The sequence below is a fragment of the Canis aureus genome, chromosome 21 (genome assembly GCF_053574225.1).
Source record: "Canis aureus isolate CA01 chromosome 21, VMU_Caureus_v.1.0, whole genome shotgun sequence".
Classification (NCBI taxonomy): Eukaryota; Metazoa; Chordata; class Mammalia; order Carnivora; family Canidae; genus Canis; species Canis aureus.
This window is the reverse complement of record NC_135631.1, coordinates 38,383,471-38,404,305: the sequence shown is the minus strand read 5'-3', so window position 1 is coordinate 38,404,305 and position 20,835 is coordinate 38,383,471. Positions and strand designations below refer to the sequence as shown.

Genomic DNA, 20,835 nt, shown 5'->3' with positions numbered 1-20,835 from the left:
CAGACCAGGACTTCTAAGAGTGAAAGGGGCACTAACTTCCTGAGGCTCAGGACAACAGGCATAAAGGGGACCGGTCCTGATTCAACCAGGATGAAAGGCCCCTCTCTCACTTTAGAAGAGGCAAAGCTCTGCTCAGTTCTAGTATGCCATCTCTAATTCATGGGTTTTAAACAGAAGGAAAAAGTGACACGTTAGCTTAGATAAAAATCTGTTAAACTTTCAGATTATTTGTGAATGTAAACATGAAGTGACACGACTAAGTATTTCACTAACTAGGTTTTTTTCTTAGTAATTTACAAGCACAAATGACCATTTACTTTGGTCATAATGGGGCTATGATATATTAAACTTCTATCCAAATAATGTAGATTAAAGACTTTAAAAATTGACCACATATGTACAACAGATTATTTAAGAGTCAAGTAGAAAAATGAGGTCAAAAAACAAACTTTATTTATATAGGGATAATAAGGATATTAATAACTGAAATATTGAATAATTAAGCTTTGGATTGACTAGAAGTCCATGATTCACAAAGACTATTTTATGGAAGCAGTATAAAACTACATTTGGTTATTTTTCTCAGTTCTCTGGTATTCTTCAAGCTTGCAAAGATTCAAACACTTTAATGATAGCTTGTTGAACAGCAATAAAATGAGATGATGTCCTTAGAAGTCAGTCTCTCACAAAAAAGACGTTATATCCAAGTTCTATCAAAGCCCCAGCCAGTAAGGCCCATAAAGGAATGAAGACATAGGACAGATTCATGGTAGTAAACTGTTCCAGTTTAGCACAGAGTGCAAGGCAGAAGGCTAATTTAAGTAACATTGCAATGAGGTACCAGGCTTTTTTTTTTATATTGTGTGATCCATGTCGAGGGTCAAAGCCAGACTTACATCGCCCAGCCATTTTCACAATCAGCATGACAAGAAGGATAGTATCAAATATCCAGACTGGAATAAAAATGAGGAACCAGTTCCAAGGTGCCTTCTCATCCAGTTTCAACACCAACATGATCAAGAAGAGTAATGTGAAAAGCCAGGTGAGTAGTACTCTCTGAGCCAAGGACATTCTCATTTAAACAGTTTAAAGAAGCTGTTGCAGAGTCGAAAAAAGGGAAATATACCCTAAGAGAAGGAAAAAAAGTCAGGATTGTTTCGATACCAGAAAAAAAAAAAAAAATCACTTCCATTCCTGGTGAACAAAGCTGGCTCTTCCCCACTCACAGATTTCCTATTTTTGATAACATTCTATTATTTTTCCTTTCAAATTCCATTAAAATTTGTAGCCACCTTTGACAACGTTACATTCATCATTCCCTATAGCCCATGACAAAATGCAATAAAACTTGTAGTATATCAACTGGGCATGAGCTCTATTCAAAATGTCTCAAGAATAGTCTGGTCCTTGTCATTGCTGTCACTCAAGTCCAGGTACTCATGACTTTATTCCTGTACCTCAAGGATATTCTTATATTCTTTTTTGTACATCTGTACATCCAAAATTTCACCTAATTTCAACATATACTAAGAAAAAGCATTAAAAAATCAATGTACTGAAAAAAGAGGAAGTGGTATTAGGTCAAGGGAGGAGAGTTTTAATAAAGAGGGAACGGTTAACAAAAATTCAGATATTAAATAGAATTCTGATTCTAAGGAGATCACTGGGCTAAATAATATAGAACACATTGATAATACTGGATTTTCACATAGTTTAGCCTATACTTTTTTTTAATAAAACTTTCTCACTGAAATTCTTACAAATACCAATTTTCTTAGTCTGAATTTTTTTTTTTAATTTTTATTTATTTATGATAGTCACACAGAGAGAGAGAGAGCGAGGCAGAGACATAGGCAGAGGGAGAAGCAGGCTCCATGCACCAGGAGCCCGATGTGGGATTCGATCCTGGGTCTCCAGGATCGCGCCCTGAGCCAAAGGCAGGTGCTAAACCGCTGTGCCACCCAGGGATCCCAGTCTGAATTTTTCTTTTTACAACTCACTATTTTTTGGTTTGTGGTATAGATCCTGACTTTTTTACTACTTCCTATCCAATCATCAAGACCATTTAAACTTCTGACATTTTGTTATTAGATGCTAAATTATTCGATAATTACAGCCCTTTCTTTTTTCTTTCTCTCTCCCTTTCTTTCTTCCTTCTCTTTTTCCTTCTCAAGTAAGCTCTATACCCAATTTGGGGCTTGAACTCAGGCATCTGAGATCAGGAGTCACATGCTCAACCAACTGAGCCAGCCTGGCAGACCAAAGCTATTTCTTATATCCCTAAAATATAAGATCTGTCATATATCTATCTAAGATATAGATCTGTCTTATTGATCTATATTTGTTTTGCACTAGTACTATATGACTGTGATTAGATATGTTCTAGGATGTACTCTAATATCTGAAAGGCCTACAACCCACCTACTCATGGATTTCTTCTCCAGAATATTTTGCCCTTTCCTTTTTTTTTCCCCCACGCTAAAATCACTAATTCTTAAAAACTTAGGATTTTGATTGGAACACTTTAATCTATAAAACTTTAGTATAAGCATTTATTTAGTCTTCACATACAGGATGACAGTATTGTCTATACTTGTTCAAGCTTTTTATATTAACCTTGTGACCACTTGGAAAAAGGGTAAGTAGAATGGAAATCAGAAGCCAGACTGTATGCAGTTGAGTGAGGGGTTAAAGAAGATAACAAAATGTAAACAGTTGACAACATTTTATTCCTCTGAAATACCTGGAGAAGATAAAGGACAAGACAAAGAATGAGATTGAGAAAGGGCCAATAAGAAATTTTTCAGTAAAGGAAGAATCTGAATATGATTATAAACGGAGGGAAATAAGCCACAAAAGAGTGATAGATTGAGAGGACATTTGATGAAAAGAGGAAAAGATCAGAAGGTGGTGGGACAGCAAAAGCATGAGGGGTAGGATTACAAATGCAGGAATATGAGAAACAAGGAAAAAGCAAAGAAACAGGCTAGATGAATAAAATGCCCTAGATTAGCATGTTTAATTATATTTTAAAACTAACTCTGATATATCCTTTGATACACCTCTACTACTTCCAACAGTGGGGCAAGAGCATGTATCTGTTTTGCTGTAACAGTGATGTCCTGGGGACCTCCTAACTCCCCCTTTCCCCTTACGCCCATCTGCTAGTATTCATTTACTTAGCTGGCAGATCGGGATGCTTCATACTGCAGTATGAAAAGCGGAGGCTTTTGCTCCCAGGAAGGCATTTTCTCCAGGTCTCCTTTCCTGACCAAAGGCTGCCATGGTGGCATAGGAGGCTGAATTTGGAAGAAGAGGTATGAGGGGTGTGTACTGATTATTAACTACAAACGGATTTCATGTTGTAAATCAAGTTTACTCCATCCCGATCTCCAAACTACCTGGCCATTTTTGTGAACCTTCAAAAAGTCTATGATAATACACTTGTTTAAGCACAACTTTTCCATCAGTAACTGGATGAGTCGGGGTTTATTTTTTTCGCATATGGGACTGAGTAAGCAACTGGTCAGAGAAAGGGTTGCTGCAATCAATCAACACAGGTACTTCAGGGTCGCAGATGGAAGGACACGCAGGCTTGTGGCTTCAAGTTTCAAAATGCGGGATGCAACAAATTTCTGTATGAAGCACTACTACACTGACATTTAAGTGATGCCGGAAGAAGCCTGGATGCTGGGCTACACCACCCATTTTACTCCTTTATTCACAAATCGTCATTAATTGCAGTAATTGTATTTGTTGCCTACTACTATTACTATCGCTCTTTCTCGGGGGGGGGGGGGGGGGACTGCATACTCCAACAAAACAAAAATTTGCTCTGCTTTAAAGCCCTGTTTGAGGTGATGCCTTCTGGCCTGGAAGATCGTTTAGTTCATATGCTTCCTCACTGCCAAAATCTTCTGCACCGTCTCAAACTGGAAATCAGAAGGGCTGTGCCCAGAGGGCCAGCATCTATCACCTGCGTGTGCGCTCATTACCTTGCCCACGGTGCTCGCCACACCATGTCCACTGCTTCTCTCGCTAGGGCCGGTGCTCTCCCAAATAAACGCCCCTCGTCCCAAAGACCAGGGACAGTTCTGCTCATGAGCCTGCAACCCAACTCCTCTGAACAAGGAGTCGCTTTCGGGCGGGCCCTGCTGCGACAGCCTTGGCCAAGTTCACCTTCCTTCCGAGGAGGATGCTGCTCACACCCGATAGGGCCTTGGGGTCTGTGTCCCCCACTGCGCTCGCCCCCGACCGGGCCCCGGAGCTGTGGGAGCTGCGCGGTTTCCTGCCCGCGGGAGCCCGGCGCCCAGCAGGTGCCGGCGGGGGCGCGGCGGGGCCCGGAGCACCGCGGGGCCGGGGCCGGGGCGCCGGGGGCAGCGCACTCGCGACGCAGCCGGCCCGGGGCGCCCGGACTCACCTGGCAGCGCCGCCGGCCGGAGAGCGGGGAGGGCCGCGGAGACCAGAAAGCTCGCCAGTTTGGATCCTCGGCCTTTTCCACCCTTTCTCCTCCATTAAATCCAGAGCCCGTCACATGATAACCAAGAGAGAGATCTCAGTTCCGCCTCGCCGGGGCAGCGCGGCGGCGGCTCCGGGCTCCAGCTCGGGCCATGCCCACATCCGGGGCGGGGCCTCAGCGCCCCAGGCCCGCCCCCTCTCTCTATAGGCAGAGACGGTGCCAATCCGGGTTCAGAGGCCCTTCGCCTTGTGCTAATTGGGCCGTTTGGCCACACTGCGAACCAACCGACCTTTCCTGACGTTCGGGTTTGTCAAAAAGGCGGCTGTAAAAGGCGGCACTAGGCCCGCCCCCCTCCCGCCACGGGCTAGGAGCCCCGTCAGTCTCAGCGCCGCCCGGAGGGCCCGTGGCCCCATTGGTCGCCCCCACGCCAATCAGGCCGCCGGCCCCGCCCCCGCGGGCGCCCCGCCCCTCCCGCCCGCCCCGCCCGCGCGCCGAGACTGCGGGCTCCGGCGCAAACCCCGCGGGAGAGGGGGTGGGGCGGCGGCCGTGGAGGAGCGCGCCCGCCGGCAGCCTCGTCGCGACCGCTCCGGCTCCCGCAGCGGCGGCGGCGCTCGCCTCGGAGCCTCCCGCGCGCTCCCCAGCCGCCTCCTAGCGGCGCGGCGCCCGCTCCTCCGGTAAGAGCCGGCATCGCCTCCGCGCCCGGGCGGGCCGTGGCCGGTCTCTGGCTTCTGACAGACCCCGGGGCGGCAGCGGGACGAGGGGGCAGAGCGGCGGGCGGGACGCAGGCGGGGGCTGCGGGGCCGCGGGGCCGGCGCGTCGCCCTCCGCCGCGGGCGACTCCCCGGGCGGCCGCTGGCACCTGCGCGCGGGCTCCGCCGCGGTCGCCTCCCATCCTCGGACCGCTGCAGCGGCTCAGCCTCCCGGCTCCGGGCGCGCGCCGTCCTCGAGCCTCGAGGGGGTCGGGCCGAAGCCCCCCGCGCCCCGCGCCCCGCGCCCCGCGCCGCCGCCTCCTGGGCTCCCTCCCCCGGCGCGGGGCTGGGGGCGCGGCGGGCGCGGGGCTGGGGGCGGGGGGCCGGGGGCCGAGCCGCGGCGGCCGGGGGACCACGCAGGGTCTCGGCCGCGCTGTGCGACGCGCGCGGACTGCGGCGCCGGTGCCGCCGCCGCCAGCCTCCCGGGCCGGGACCAGCCCGCCGCCCGCCGCCCGCCGCCCGCCGGACCCGCCTTGTCCCCGGCCGGCCGCTGCGGACAAGCCAGTTCTGGTGTGGCTCCCCGAGTCCCGACTTCCAAACTCAACACCTCCTTCTCTAACTTTGGAGATCATTCTGTCACTGGTCCATCACTCTTTATTTTTAGCCTAACCAAAAAAAAAAGAAAAGGGAACTGCTTTATATCATCCTATGCCGACTAGGCAGTGCAGACTCTGAAACATCTATTAATCCAAGTATTGGCATACCAAGCTCTGTTCAGATTCGTGAATTAGTCCCTATTTTGTGATGCACACTTGCTGTCTCTGTTTATGGTATCTCCTGCTTACCTTGAGGTTTTTGTTGTTGTTGTTAATTGGATGCTTTGATTTTACAGTTTTTGGTTAGCTTTAGGATTTTTCTTTGTTTCTCCACACACACACACACACACACACACACACACACACACACACACCCCGCGCATCCCCGAGACTTTGCGTTTAGTCATAGTATTTGCTCTTGTTTGTAGAGTTCATGTTTTTCTTTTTTTAATCGTTTCCTCCCAAATTGGATTTTCTCATAACATTTTTAAAGTTGGAAGGGGGAATTCTGAGAATTTGGAAACGATGCGCTTTAGCCTAAAGTGCTGTAAAATAGCAGAACAATTTGAAATCCTAACTTCTTGGAGTCGACATTGCTAAGTTTAGGAGAAGGCAGGGGGTGTCCCCGGCCAGCTGTAGTTCCAGAGGGAAGGAATCCAGAGGTCTGGGGAGAATGAGCCGCGCCGCTGACACCAGACCCAGGGTAGTTCCAGGAAAATTTCTTGCTGGGAAAATAGCCTGCCTCCCACACAGGTTAGTTGTGTGCATGCATCAAATACTGTTAAGTTCGGTCCTAGTAAGGTAGGAAGTGTCTTTTCTAATTTTTTTTTTTTTTACCACTTTCTGATATGGAATGAAAATGTAGTAAGAGAAAAAAGTATGACGTACAGTGGGGGCACTCTTGTATAGTTAAACCTCCCAGCATAGACTTTGAGTCCCAACTGGCAATGGACGGTTGGCCCTAAAAATCAGGTAGCTGCCCTGAGCAATTTTTATTTGATTATTATTTTTTAAAATATGTATCTATTTATTTTAAGTAAGCTCTACACCCAACGTGGGGCTTGAACTCAACAACGCGGAGATCAAGATCACATGCTCTGGTGACTGAGCCAGCCAGGCATCCTGGCCTGAGCAATTTTATTTTATTTTTTTGGCTCAAACAGTTTTTACGCTAGCCCATTTAATACAAAATTGCAAGGAATTTGTAATTAAAAAGGCTACACTAGACTAAGCCAAAGAAAATTTAGAATGGCATGTAGAAAAAATGGGGATCGAAAAATTATTTGGATTGCTTCCATCCCATCTTGTTTAATCTTTATAAAGCTGTGAGATATGAACTGTGATTACGGTTCTGTTTTATAGATGAGTTAACCAAAGCCTAGCTTAACTCATTTGTTCAAGACTTCTCAGCTCATAATTGGTGGAGGTGGGATTCAAAGCGAGGCAATCTGATTACAAAGCCTCCATTCTCAGCCAGTATGCTTTACCACCACAGGGCTTCTTAGAGACTGGGTGCAAGGAGACTAATCAGTGGAAAATAATGCTGCAAAATCATAAACAGAATGAGGATATTATACATATTCAGTAACACTTTGAGTCACTGTATATAGACACTGTTGAGTATTGCTGGGGGCGTAAGGATGGTGTCACCTTTCTTGTCTTTAGTAAGGGAGAGAAACAAATAAGGATAATATAACACAATATATACTATTAAGAGAGTGCCATAGAGTCTGTAATTTAATGCAAGAGAATTTGGTTGAAGTTTAGACACACTGGCGTTTGAATTCCTGGTTGGCTTTGTTCCCTTTAACATGATAGTAAACCTTTTTTCAGCTTCAGTTTTCTTATCTATCCATTAAGTGGAGAGGATGTTACTTCAGAGGGGAGTATTAAGCATTAAATAGAATATGTAAAGTCCTGGCACACTGGTAAGCCCTGAATGAAGAAGACTGAATAATATTCAGAGACAGTGGAGAAGGGGTTGGAGGTGTAGCAGGAGCTATCACTGGAGCCCTAAAGGGTAAATAGTAGTTTTCATTGTTGGGGAAGGAAGGCATCTCACTCGGGTAGAACAGGATGCAGGGTCACAGACCAGGAATATGGATTGTTGAGGGAATAGCAAGTAATTGTAGCTTTGTGTAAAAAGTATTTGCGAAGGTCAAAATTTAAGTGGTAATTGTATATAAATGTGGCTCGTCAAGGTGACCACTACCGGGTTTTGGCAGTTGGAAATTGCATATTTAGGTATTAAAATTATAGGAAATTCTCAACAGTTTTGTGCAGTGTTACGCTTTTGTTTAATATTTACCTTTTAATACCTTTTAATTTTCCCCAGTGTCAGTTAAAACTTCTTTTCCAAATGTGTCCAGCTAAGCAGTTTCATCATTTCATTGCAGTATTTCATTCTAAGCTGTAAAGGAAGATTTACACCACTAGAGGCATTTGCACTTAATTTGTGGAATATATTTTGGGATTATTTATAAAAGAAGAATCTTGAAGTGACTTGACTTTCCTTAACCCCTGTACCTAGTATGTAGCCACACAGGGCTAATATTGCAAACTACGCTTTGTATATATATATATGTTGACTGTCTTTTCTGAATCCAAATTTGAGACATAACAGTGTTTTAAATTGGGGCTGTTCTTTAAAAATCTGAGAAAAAGTCCCATGTGTATGTCTTCCCTTCAGGTTAGCACAGAACCATAAATACTGTCATTGGATTTACAAATGTAGATCACTTCATGACCAGAATTATTTGGCTAAGTTGAAAATCTTACATGCCATTATAAGAAAGCTGCATTTTTATTCCAACTTGTTAGTCTCATACAAATCGCTAAAATGACACAAAATACAGAGATCAGATTTCACTTCAAAAAAACTGCTTCTTGGAACAGGTAGTTTCAGAGCACAAGGAAAGAAAATATGCTGGACTTCGTTCTGAGTAGTGAACAGGAACTGGGCAGGAAATGGCTGTGGCTGAACCCACTACCTGATAATAATCATAACATGATTGAATTTGACATTTAATGAGAGGAAGTAAAGGGGGGAAAATGTGCACTGTATGCAGCTTTCCAGTTTTAGAAACAGTAGGGGAAAAGGGCTGTTAAAAGTGTTTCTACAGAAATTTTGAAGATACGTAGTAGGCAGTCATATTTGTTGCATGAATGGCAGCACCTTTGTAAAACATTCAGTAAAAGGTCTGTTACAGATAGTAAAAAATTTATGAAAGTTATGCGGCACAAGTTTTGGTGTTCTACAGACCTAGATTCAAGTCTCAATTCTACAGTCCATCTTGTATGACTCTGGGCTTATGTAATCTTTCTGAGGTTCAGTTTTGTTTGATCATAAAATGGAGATACTTACTGTGCAAGATTTTGAAAATTCAGTGAGCTAATGTATGGAAAGCACTTGGCACATTGCCTGGTTTCTAAGACATGTTCAAAAAATGGTTGTTGCTGTTATTTGATTAAGTTGAACAGGTGTGTTTTTTATTTTATTTATTTATTTACTTTAGAGAGGTGGGGGGTGGTGCAGGGAGAGAGAGGTAGAGAGAGAATCTTAAGCAGGCTCTATGCTGGGTGTGGAGCCAGGCACAGGGCTCGGTTTCACAACCCTAAGATGGTGACCTGAGCTGAAATCAAGAGTTGGAGCCTTGACTGAGCCACCCAGGTGCCCCCGACAGTGTGTTTTCTAAAAAAATACAATTCTCTAATAGAGTAAGGAGAGCCAGAAAATGACAAGTAAAATCTTAAAAGGAGGCAATAGGATGTTATACAGGCAGCAGGCAGAGTTAAATAAAAAATTGAGTCATTGCAACCACATACAAAACAAGGGAAAAGATGAGAGGGCTTCATATTCTCACTGTTTTTTTCTGCAGGAAGTAGGTCAGACTCATTAAACCAAATAGAGTAAATAAATAAGATTTTACTATTCTATTTTTTTTTTTTTTTAATGATAGTCACACACAGAGAGAGAGAGAGGCAGAGACACAGGCAGAGGGAGGAGCAGGCTCCATGCACCGGGAGCCCGATGTGGGACTCGATCCCTGGTCTCCAGGATCGCACCCCAAAGGCAGGCGCCAAACCGCTGCGCCACCCAGGGATCCCCAGATTTTACTATTCTAAATGACAACAAAAAGAATACTGAAATTGGGTCTCTTGTACTGTGAGTGAGTTTAGTATATACATGGAAAGGGACTTTCTTTTCTCACATCCCTTAGCCACATTCTTATCTCTGAAATTCTTTTAACAGATAAAAATCATTAATTTTATAGTTCTAGAGAAGGCTTTAATTGCAAGTAATCCTGGGAGGTAGAGCAGGTTAATTTAACTACAAGTATTTGCTAAGTATTGATTCCCTATATCCCATTGCCTACAATATATCTTTTGGGTCCTGAATGTCTAAATGTATCAGGTATTGAAAATTAAACATATCTTCTTGTTCCCAAATCTGTTTCTTCTCTGTGTTCCCTATCCTAATGAGTAGTTCTTCTAGTGTTCAAGGCAAGCATCATAAAGCATCCTTACTCTTTCACTTTCTGTACCTTTCAGGTCAAGTCAGTCACTACATCTGGTCTCTCTCTTTACTAGCTGTCCATTTTCTAACCATGCCCTGCCCCAACTCCCACCTCTCATTGCCATTGACTTATTTCAGACATTCATCATTTTTTCCCCAGATTATTATCATTAGCCTCCTTGGTTTTAGTTAAGCTCGTATTAATCAGTTCTTGACACAGCTTCCTTCCAGAATGATGCTGCTGGATGCTAATGTAGTCATATTAAAATTATATCCTTAATGCTAGCACATGATGATAGTTAATAAATATTAGATCCCTCCATGTATGTTAAACTTAAGATAATACTGAATGACTTACATACCTATACCTAAGAGTTTTCTATACAGGAAAGGTTTTAACAACTATTTTAATTTCATTAATAGAGGGCTATTTAGTTTATTTCTTTGTTTTTTGAATGAGCATTAATAGTTTGTATCTTTTTTTTTAAAGATTTATTTATTTGAGAGAGAGAGAGAGAATGGGATGGGGAGGGGGGAGCAGAGGGAGAGGGGAGAGAGTCTTAAGCAGACACGTTGAGCACAGAGCCTGACTCAGGGCTCAGTCACATGACTGTGAGATCACTACTTGAGTTGAGACCCAAGAGTTGGATGCTTAACTGACTATTCCACCCAAGGGCCCCAATAGGTTATCTTTCAAAGAGTTTGTCTGTTTAATATAAATTGTTAAATTGGCATAAAATTGTTTGTAATATTCTCTTATTATCTTTTTAATATTTTAAAAAGATCTATAGCTATGTCCTTTCTCTCATTCCCGCTGTTAATTTGTGTATTTTTTTCATTTTTCCCTTTTCAGTTTGGTTAGAGGTTTGTCTGTTTTATTGATACTCAGAGGAGCAGCTCTTGGTTTTCTTCACTGATTTTTTTGTTCTCAATTTCATTGATTTCTATTCTTTATTATTTCCTTTCTGCTTGTTCACTTTGCATTTTATTTGCTTGAATCTTAAAAACTTAGCTCATTAATTTATTTTCTTCTGATATAAATGTTTAATGCTGTAAAATTTCCTTCTAAATAGTGCTTTGGCTGCATCCTATGAACTTTGCTATGGTGTATTTTCATTTTTATTCAGTTCAGAAATCCTTGCTGACTTTGTTATTTCTTCTTTGATTCCATTGGTTATAAATGAGTATGCATGTGGGATTTTTCAGGTATTGATTTCTGATTTAATTTCACTGTACTCAAGAGAATGTACATGGTAAGATTTGAATCATTTTAAATTTATTGAGACTTATTTTATGGCCAAGAATATGGTCTGCCTTGGTAAATGATTCATGTGCACTTGAAAAGAAAGTTGGGTGGAGTGAGCTATAAATGTCAGATCAAGTTGATTGATAGAATCGCTCAAGTCTTCTCTATCCTTACTGATTTTATGTCTGTCTACTTGTTCTAGCAGTTTTTGAGAGAAGGGTATTGAAATCTCTGATTATACTTGTGGATTTGTCAATTTCTGCTTATACTTTTATCAGTTTCCCTTCGTATATTTTGAATTTCTGTTACTAAATTCATGCATATTTAGGATTGTTGTGATTTCTTGATGAATTGGATCCCTTTATCATTGTGAAATGGGTCTGTTTATTTCTGGTAATATGCTTTGCTTTACAATCTACTTTGTCAGTATTACCTCTCCAGCTTTCTTTTGATTGGTATTAGTTAGCATGGTGCATCCTTTTCCATCCTTTTGCTTTTCTCTATTTGTGTGTTTGTATTTGAAGTAGATTTCTGGTAGATAGCATATAGTTCCATCTTTGTGTGTTTTTTTTATCGAGTCTCCTTATCTTTGCTTTTTAATTTAGACCATTTATATTTAATATGATTATTGATATTGTTGGGTTTAACTCTATTATTTTGCTATTTGTGTCTTTTTTTTTTGTTCAATCTGTTTTTTTTTTTATTTTTGCTTTTTGCCTTCTACTTTCTATTATTTGTTTTTTATGACTCCATCTTTAACCTATCACAGTCTAATTTTGGGTAAAATATCACTTCACATATTATATAACAACTTTATGACACTACAGTTCCATGTCTCTTTCTTATTCTTGTGTTGTTGTCATACATTTTAGTTCTACATGTGTTTAAATCCCACAATATATTTTTAGTTTTTTGGCTTTAAATGGTCAATTCTCTTAAGTGGATTTTTTTTTTTTAATTTTTTTTTTAAGTGGATTTAAGAATAATAGGAGAAAGGCTCTTATTTGTCCCATATTTGTTCCATTTTCAAGGCTCTTCATTCCTTTGAAATTCCTTTTCCATCTAGTATCACTTTCCTTCTGCCTGAATGATTTCCTTTATCATTTATTATAAGCTGAATTACTGCTGATGAATTCTTCCAGCTTTTATATGTCTGAAAAAAACCTTTTTTGGTATTTCAGTTTTCAAATACATTTTTTGCTAGCTATAAAATTCTAGTTGGACAGTTTTTTTCTTTCAGGACTTTGAAGATACGACTTTAATGATGCCCCACTATCTTCTCATTTGTATTTTTCTGACATGAAATCTACTATTTCCTTTATTTCTTTATACTGAAACTGTCTTTTTCTTTCTTCTGGCTACTTTTTTTTTTTTTTAAGATTTTTATTTATTTATTCATGGGCGACACAGAGAGAGAGACAGAGAGACACAGGCAGAGGGAAAAGCAGACTTCATGCAAGGGATCCTGATGTGGGACTTGATCCTGGGTCTCCAGAATCAGGCCCTGGGCTGAAGGCAGTGCTAAACCACTGAGCCACCCAGCCTGCCCTCTCTGGCTACTTTTATTTATTTTTTTATTTTTTATTTTTTTTTTAATTTTTTTATTGGTGTTCAATTTACTAACATACAGAATAACCCCCAGTGCCCGTCACCCATTCACTCCCACCCCCCTCTGGCTACTTTTAGAATGATCTCTTTACCACTGGTTTGAAGAACCTTTTATTGTGATGTGCTTTGGTGTAATTTTATGTTTCTTATGCTTGGTGTTAGTTGAGCTTCCTGGGTTTGTGGATTTATCATTGTCACCAAATTTAGAATATTTTGGCCATTATTATTTCAAATAGGTTTTCTTTTTTCCTTCACTCTCTCTTTCTTGTACCTTAGTTACACATATGTTAACCAATTGATATTGTTCCACACCCTAACTAATACTGGATTTTTTTCGTTTTGTTTTTTCTTTTTTCCTCTCTTTGTTTCAATTTGAATAATATCTATTGCTAATCTCTTCAAAATTCCTGACATTTTCTTGTACTGATTTCTGATATTCTGTTAATCTTATCCATTGTATGTTTCTTGTTAGACACTGTATTTTCATCTGTACAATTTGAACCTTTTTATATCTTCAGTGCTCCTTAACAGTGCTCATGCTTTCTTCTTTTACTTTCTTAAATATATGGAGTCTATAATAGATTTTTTTTTTAAATCACGGTTAAAAATACATAACCTAAGATTTGCCATCCTAACCATTTTCACCCTTTTTTTTTAACCAGTTGGAGAGTAGTAAGTATATTCACATTGTTGTGAAACAACTCTATGAACTTTTTCATTTTACCAATCTGAAACATCTCTTTTCTCTTTTCTGCAGACCCAGGTAACTACCTTTCTACTTCTTGTCTTTATGAATTTGACTATAGTAGGTACCTTATATAAATGGAATCATACAGTATTTGTCTTTTTGTGACTAGCTTATTTTACTTAGTAATGTCCTCAAGATTCATCCATGTTGTAGTTTATGACAAGATTTCCATTAAGGCTGAATAATATTTTATTATATACATATGTATATGCATGTATACACACATATACATACACATATTTAGACCATTTATATTTAATGCAAAGGAATATAATGTTTTAATGTCTTTCCTTACTTATCCTATCACTTTTATCATTTCTGGGTCCATTTTAGAACTGATTTTTCAGTTACGATGGATTGTATTTTCCTATTTCTTTTTCATGCTTGCTAATTTTTGTTTGGATGCCAGACACTGTAAATTTTGTTGTTTGAAGCTACCTTTCCTTTGCATTATTTTTAATATTATTTTTAATATTTTGAGCTTTCTTCTGGAGCACAGTTAAGTTACTTAGAAATAGTTTAAGTTACTTAGAAACACCTTAATTTTCCAAACAAAATTTTTACTTTTGTTAGTTGAAACCTGAGCATCCTTTAGTACAAGGTTAATTTGTTCCTAGTACAGACATAATACCCTTCTGAATATTCTGGTGCCTATTGTTACAGGATTTCTTCACTCTGTGAACTCTTATCATCCCTAGGTGAACGTTGGTAATTGTTCTTCTTGCTCCTTTCTGGTGGTTCTGTCCCTGGTTTCAGATAGTTTCCCCACGTACATGTGCTGATCACATGTATGTATTCAGCAGGAGACTCAGAGGGAATGTTCTGCAGAACTCCAGAGCTTTCTTTGTGCTACCTTTTCTTCTCTGGTACTTTGCTCTGGGAACTGTAGCTGCCTTGGTGTTCCCTCTTATCTGTCTTCTCAATTTGAGGAGTCTGTCTGGATCTGATTTTCCCATCTTAGTACTGCATCCTGGAAACTCTACACTTGGGGAATCATATGGCTTACTTTTGTTGCCTCTTTCAGAGATTGTGCCATCTGTTGCCCAAAGTCTGAAAACTTTTCACTATCATGTCTGTGTTTTTAGTATTTAAGATTAATCCTGTCCCTGATACTCCATCATCTTTAGAAGTGGAAGCCCTGGGGCACCTGTGTGGCTCAGTGGTTGAGTGTCTGCCTTTGGCACAGGTTGTGATCCTGGGGCCCCCTGATTGAGTCCTGCATTGGGCTCCCTGTGGGGAGCCTAGTTTTCCCTCTGCCTATGTCTCTGCCTCTCTGTGTCTTTCACGAATAAATAAAATCTTTAGAAAAAAAGGTTGAAGCCCTGTATATTAAATTTTAAAGTCAAAATTTTAATGGGAAGTACATAAAATACCATTTTTTATTGTTTTAATTAAGTCCCATGATTTCAAAATGTATTAGCTATGCATACCCAGAACTAAAGTATACCATATGTTTTGACTAGATGAATTTGTCTATGTTCATCTTCCTCAGCATTCCTATTTCATTTAAAACAAGTGTAGGAATGTATGAGTTAAAAGATGAGCAACTAATTGCATTTTCTTCTTTTATAAACCTAGTTCTCATGAGAAAAATTGTGTGATTGTGAAAAACATGACTAGATTATTACCATGGGAAATTAATGAGAAGTGTTTACTTCTCCAAAGGTGTAATCATTCAGTTTTTATCATCATTGGAAAATATTTGCAACAATGACTAAAAATGCTGCTGTGGTCCAGAGTTATCTTTTATATTTTGAGTAGTCAATTTAACTTAACCTTTGAAGTAATGGGTGTTAAACACTGTTAAAAAATCTCTGTGGAGGGGGCAGCCCCTGTGGCGCAGCGGTTTAGCGCCGCCTGCAGCCCAGGGCGTGAACCTGGCGACCCTGGATCGAGTCCCACATCGGGCTCCCTGCATGGAGCCTGCTTCTGCCTCTGCCTGTGTCTCTGCACCTCTCTCTCTGTCTCTATGAATAAATAAAACCTTAAAAAAAATTTTAAAAAAAATCTCTGTGGAGGAAATGGTTTTTAAGGTATTAGAAGAGTATATCTAAAAATCTATCTCATTGATCATAGGCAACTGAAATGACCTTTTTCTTTTGATGGAGATAGATTTGTAAGTTTGTAAAATCAGGATATAGGGATAGTTTTCTTCTGCTTATCCTGTTCTTTTCCATCACTGAAACCACACTAGATGAGAAAATAAGCTTAAATTATAAGAGGAAGGCTTTATGTATATTGATTGTGTATAGAAAATTAGCATGTAAAAGGTATTTTAAAGCTGAATTAAAACTTACTATAGCTTTTTTATTTGGAAATAGTTTCAGACTTTCAGGAAAAGTTATATAAGAATAGTATAAGAGTGCCTAGGTGGCTCAGTTGGTTGAGCATCCAGCTCTTGATTTAGGCTCAGGTCATGATCTTGGAGTCCTGGGATTGAGCCCTACATCATGCCCTGTGCTCAGCAAGGAGTCTGCTTGGGATTCTCTCTCTCCCTCTCCCTCTGCGCCTCCCCCTGTTTATGCTTTCTCTCTATCCTTCTCTAAAATAAATAAAGTAATTTTAAAAAAGAATAGTGTAAAGAATTTCTGTGTATCCTTCACCAAGATTAACTATATATTAACATTTTCCTACATTTCCTTTATCCTTACTTTTATCTATATGTACAGATATATTTTTTTATCTGACTCCATTGAGTCATGATATTTCTTTACCTCTACACATGTCAGTTTTATTTCCTAAAAATAAGATGATTCACAAACATAAGCAAAGACTAGTGATCAAAAACCAGGAAATTAACTTGGATACAATACTGTTATTTAATCTGCTGATTTTATTCACATTTTTCCAATTGTTACAATACTATCCATGTAGCAAAAGAACACCCAGGATTACCTGCTGCATTTAGTTGTCGTGTCTCTGTAGTTTTTGTTAAGCTGGAATATTTCTTAAGCCTTTATTTGTATTTACTGATAATTGACTTTTTAGAAAAACTGTTGAGATATTGTTTTGTTGCATGTCTTTCATTTTAGTTTGGTTAATTTTTCTTCCAAGATTGGATTCAGGTTTTATACTTTGGGCAGGAATACTGAAGATAAAATGTGTTTTTCACAGTGCATTATATCAGTAAGCAAATGCTGCAATTTCTCTTATTTCTGGTGGTGATAACTGATCATTGAGTTAAGGTGATATCTGCCAGGTTTCTCCAAGGTAAAGTCACTCTTTGTAGCTAATTAGTATCTGTGGAGAGATACTTTGATCATGTAAATATCCTATTACTCTCAAACTGGCCCAGTAGCTTTAATGTTTATTGATGTTTCTTGCATGAATCACTTATTAATATGGTTGCTTAAAAGTTCTCATCACAGGGGCCTGGGTGGCTCAATGGTTGAGCATCTGCCTTCAGCTCAGGTCATGATCCCGGGGTCCTGGGATCAAGTCCCACATCATGCTCCCCACAGGGGTGGCTCAGTCAGTAAAGAATGCAATGACTCTTGATCTAGGGCTTATGAGTTCAAGTGCCACGTTGGATATAGAACCTACCAAGAAAGAAGTTCTCATCACAATGAAAAAAATTTGTAATTGAGGTGATAGATGTTAACCAAATTTATTGTGATAATCATTTCACAGTATATATATATATCAAATCATGTTGTACAACTTAAACTTATGCAGTGTTATGTATCAGTTATATCTCAGTAAAACTGGGAAAAAAAGATTATTGCCAAATGGTGACTTTTTTTTTCTAATTCTCTAATTTCTTCTGTGTTAGCTGGCTTCCTGCTATAAAGAAAAGCTTCCCTCTCTTATTCATTCATTCATTCATTCATTCATTCATATCGGTATAGACTCATTGATCCTTATTTTAACTTTTAATAACGTCCCTGTCATTCTTTGAGCACCTTCTTACTTTCTCATCCCATGAGATGTTCCAGAATAATTTCGTACTGTCTTTGTGCCAACTGGAATCAAGCATTTCTCTAAGGAGCCTTGTTTTTTGTTGTTGTTTTTTTTTGTTTGTTTGTTTGTTTACTGTAGAATGGTATTTACAGATTTGTTGCTTATTGCTACTAAGAAATCATTTCTTTTAGGTGCTCTTAGTGGATATAAATAAATGTATATGTATGAGTATGTATATGTGTGGATGTGTGTAATACACCTTTATTTTCAGAAAGGATTATTGAATTAAGCAATGTCATGGCTACTAAGAATAAAAAAATGAATATATTCTTAAACTGCATGGCCAAGTGATCATGTCTGAATTAATACAAGTTATAATAAGTCTATTGTGCTTTTTATTTTTCAGATAAATAGATTATTTTGTCAGTCAACTAGATTTCAGGAATTATTTAGGTCTTATTTGATGAGGAAGATGATTGGATAATGAGATGTATGGAAATCATGTTCTGTGAAGAACAGTTGAAGGAGCTAGGAATGTTTAGTCTGGGGAAAGAAAGATTAACAATAGCATATATTATATATTATTTTTATTTGAAGGCTGAAGTTGTAAATATATTTTAAGTATATAACTAATACAGGTTAATGTATAATACAGAGACATTTGTCTCTGGAAATGTTTGTCTCAAAGGAAAACTTTGAGGCAAACTCACTTTTAATGAAGTGAGCTGCCTTGAAAAATTCAAACTCAGTTATTACCTCTGTTAAATCAGAAGGAAAGTTTGCCCATTTTTATATAATTAATTCGTGCTGTGAGAAATTGGAACTACTTGAAAGATGTCTTAGTATGCTATATTTAGTGGCTTAGTTAATTGTATGTCTCACAAGATGCATCACAAGATGAGGAAAGGATTCTGTTCTAAATAAGTGTAAGACGTAACGTGTACATAGTCTCCTCTTAGATATTTATAATGCACATAAGAAGGTTCTGAGAAGTCCTTAAGTCAGGCAACTTTTATCTGACTTTTTCTAAACTAGTAGATTTAGGGAACAGGTTAGGCTGCAGGTGTAACATACATACATGGTATTTAAACTAAGGTACCTGAAGTGAGCATCAAGGGACTGAGTAAAGCCAGAGAAGATGTCCAAGCACTGAGCTCAGGGAGAAGAAGAGCGCCAGCAAAGAAACTGAGGAGTAGCCAGATGATTAGGAGCAAACCCAAGAGAGATTTTCTAGAAGCTCAGTGAATAAAGTGTTCCAGGAGGAAGGAACATAATTGACTGCATCATATACTGCAGGTAGGTTGAGTACAATGAACAACTGAGACTTGATCATTGGATTTAGCAACTAGAAGTCATTGGTATCCTTCAAGAGTTTTCGGTAAAGTGTGGGGAGTGAAGGCATAGTTGGATTGAAGACAGAAGGTGGAGAAATTAAAAGAGGTAGCAAAACTTTGCTGTGACAGAGAGAAGAGAAATGGAATAGTTGCAGTTATTGAATACCTTCTGTCATCTTTTATTGTTGAAAAGATAAGGCAAAAATGAAAAGAGCAAACTCTGTAGTTGAGCTCGTGATTCTGGTCTAAGTGGTAGTTGTAGCAGGTTTATAAAGTACTTTTCTCTGTGGTATGGATTTGAATGGGCTAAAAATTGAAGTATTGGTTTCCTGATTTATAGAAAATTCCCTCAGATTAGAAGAGCACTGTAATTTTAGTGGCTGTTAAAGCATGTTGCATTCCTGAATTTCCAGGCAGTTTAGGCCACTTGGCTTGGTAGTTAGTAGCAATATGGAGCAAAGCCCCCAAATTTTGTTTTTATTAATCCTGAATTGATGATGTAATATATTGGCATTACATAAAATAGTGAGATTTGTTGACTAGCAATATGTTCATCATTTTAAAAATGACTTCATTTCCAACGACAGTTGAAAGAAACATCAGTAAACATTAAGAAGTATTCTGATACATGTAAAGCCATACATGTTAGTTTTAAATTGGCCACTGCAACTATAAGACCAGAAAACCGAGGGAACATAATTTGGTTCTCATTTCTACTTTACCATTAACCCTCCATCTACCTTCTTAGAACTAAGTCCAGTCACTAAGTCCTATTACAATTGATTCTTGTTACTCATGGTAGTTGTGTTCTATAAGGTGGCAGCAAACACTGAATTAGTGAACATTGAAGCATAGGTCCTAGAAGAAATACAGGATTAAGTTCCTGTAAGCCACTGGTCACATTTTCATCAACTGATCAATGCATAACCTTGTTTCATATGTATTACTGTTTAAAGACATTTATGGTTTATTGTTGGTTTATTAACGTTGAATTCATGACCAACAGTACTAGAACTCATATGTAAATGAAAACTTATCTAACATACATTTTCTTCATAAGCTATTTCAAGGCCTTTTAAAGATTTTTGTTTAAATACAGTTCAGTTAACATATTCTGTATTATTAATTTCAGAGGTAGAACTTAGTGGTTCATCAGTTGCATATAACACCCAGTGCTCATTACATCAAGTGCCCTCCTTAATGCCCGTCACCCAATTATCTCTTCCCCGCACCCCTCTCTCTTCCAGAAACTCTGTTTGCTAGAGTTCAGCATCTCTTATGGTTTGCCTCCCTCTCAGTTTTCATCTTATGTTTCTTTCCCTTCCCCTATGCTCATCTATTTTGTTTCACATATGAGGGAAATCATATGGTATGTGTCTCTCTCCGACTAACTTATTTTGCTTAGCATAATACCCTTTCGTTCCATCCATGTCGTTGCAATGGGAAAATTTCGTTCCTTTTTTTTTTTTTTTAAAGATTTTATTTATTTATTCATGAGAGACACCGGGAGAGAGGCAGAGGCACAGGCAGAGGGAGAGGCAGCCTCCTTGCAGGGATCCCAATGTAGAACTTGATACCCTTGGGTCATGCCCTGAGCCAAAGCATGACATTCAAATGCTGAGCCACCCAGGCATCCCAACATTTCATTGTTTTTGATGGGATCTTGAGTAGTATTCTATGATGTGTGTGTACACACACACACATACACACACACACCACATCTTTATCCATTTATCTGTT

General features: G+C 39.5%; 2 protein-coding genes across 4 annotated transcripts in view; one reads left to right on the top strand and one right to left on the bottom strand.

Annotated features, from left to right (window-relative positions):
• Window positions 1-431: 431 nt before the first annotated feature.
• Window positions 432-4,639, bottom strand: TMEM60 (transmembrane protein 60). Of its 3 annotated transcripts, XM_077863901.1 has the most exons (3): window positions 4,421-4,639; window positions 3,180-3,299; window positions 432-1,127 (listed from the first exon to the last, which is right to left on the bottom strand). In XM_077863901.1, exon 3 carries the CDS (start codon window positions 1,075-1,077, stop codon window positions 676-678), a length of 402 nt encoding a protein of 133 aa, XP_077720027.1. In that variant the 5' UTR covers window positions 1,078-1,127; window positions 3,180-3,299; window positions 4,421-4,639; the 3' UTR covers window positions 432-675. The 3 variants fall into 3 exon arrangements, with proteins under 3 accessions (XP_077720027.1, XP_077720026.1, XP_077720028.1); XM_077863900.1 differs by lacking the exon at window positions 3,180-3,299 and having other exon boundaries at window positions 4,421-4,634; XM_077863902.1 differs by lacking the exons at window positions 3,180-3,299; window positions 4,421-4,639 and adding an exon at window positions 3,996-4,260.
• A 342-nt stretch (window positions 4,640-4,981) lies between these two features.
• The window catches only part of PHTF2 (putative homeodomain transcription factor 2), a 108,822-nt gene continuing 92,968 nt past the window's right edge, over window positions 4,982-20,835 (top strand). The window contains exon 1 of the mRNA XM_077863889.1: window positions 4,982-5,133. The gene's annotated coding sequence lies outside the window, so the exon portion shown is untranslated. The remainder of the gene's footprint in view (window positions 5,134-20,835) is intronic.

Bases quoted from the DNA above. Each gene is read 5' to 3' on its own strand.
- TMEM60 (XM_077863901.1), bottom strand. From the start codon at position 1,077: ATGAGAATGTCCTTGGCTCAGAGAGTACTACTCACCTGGCTTTTCACA.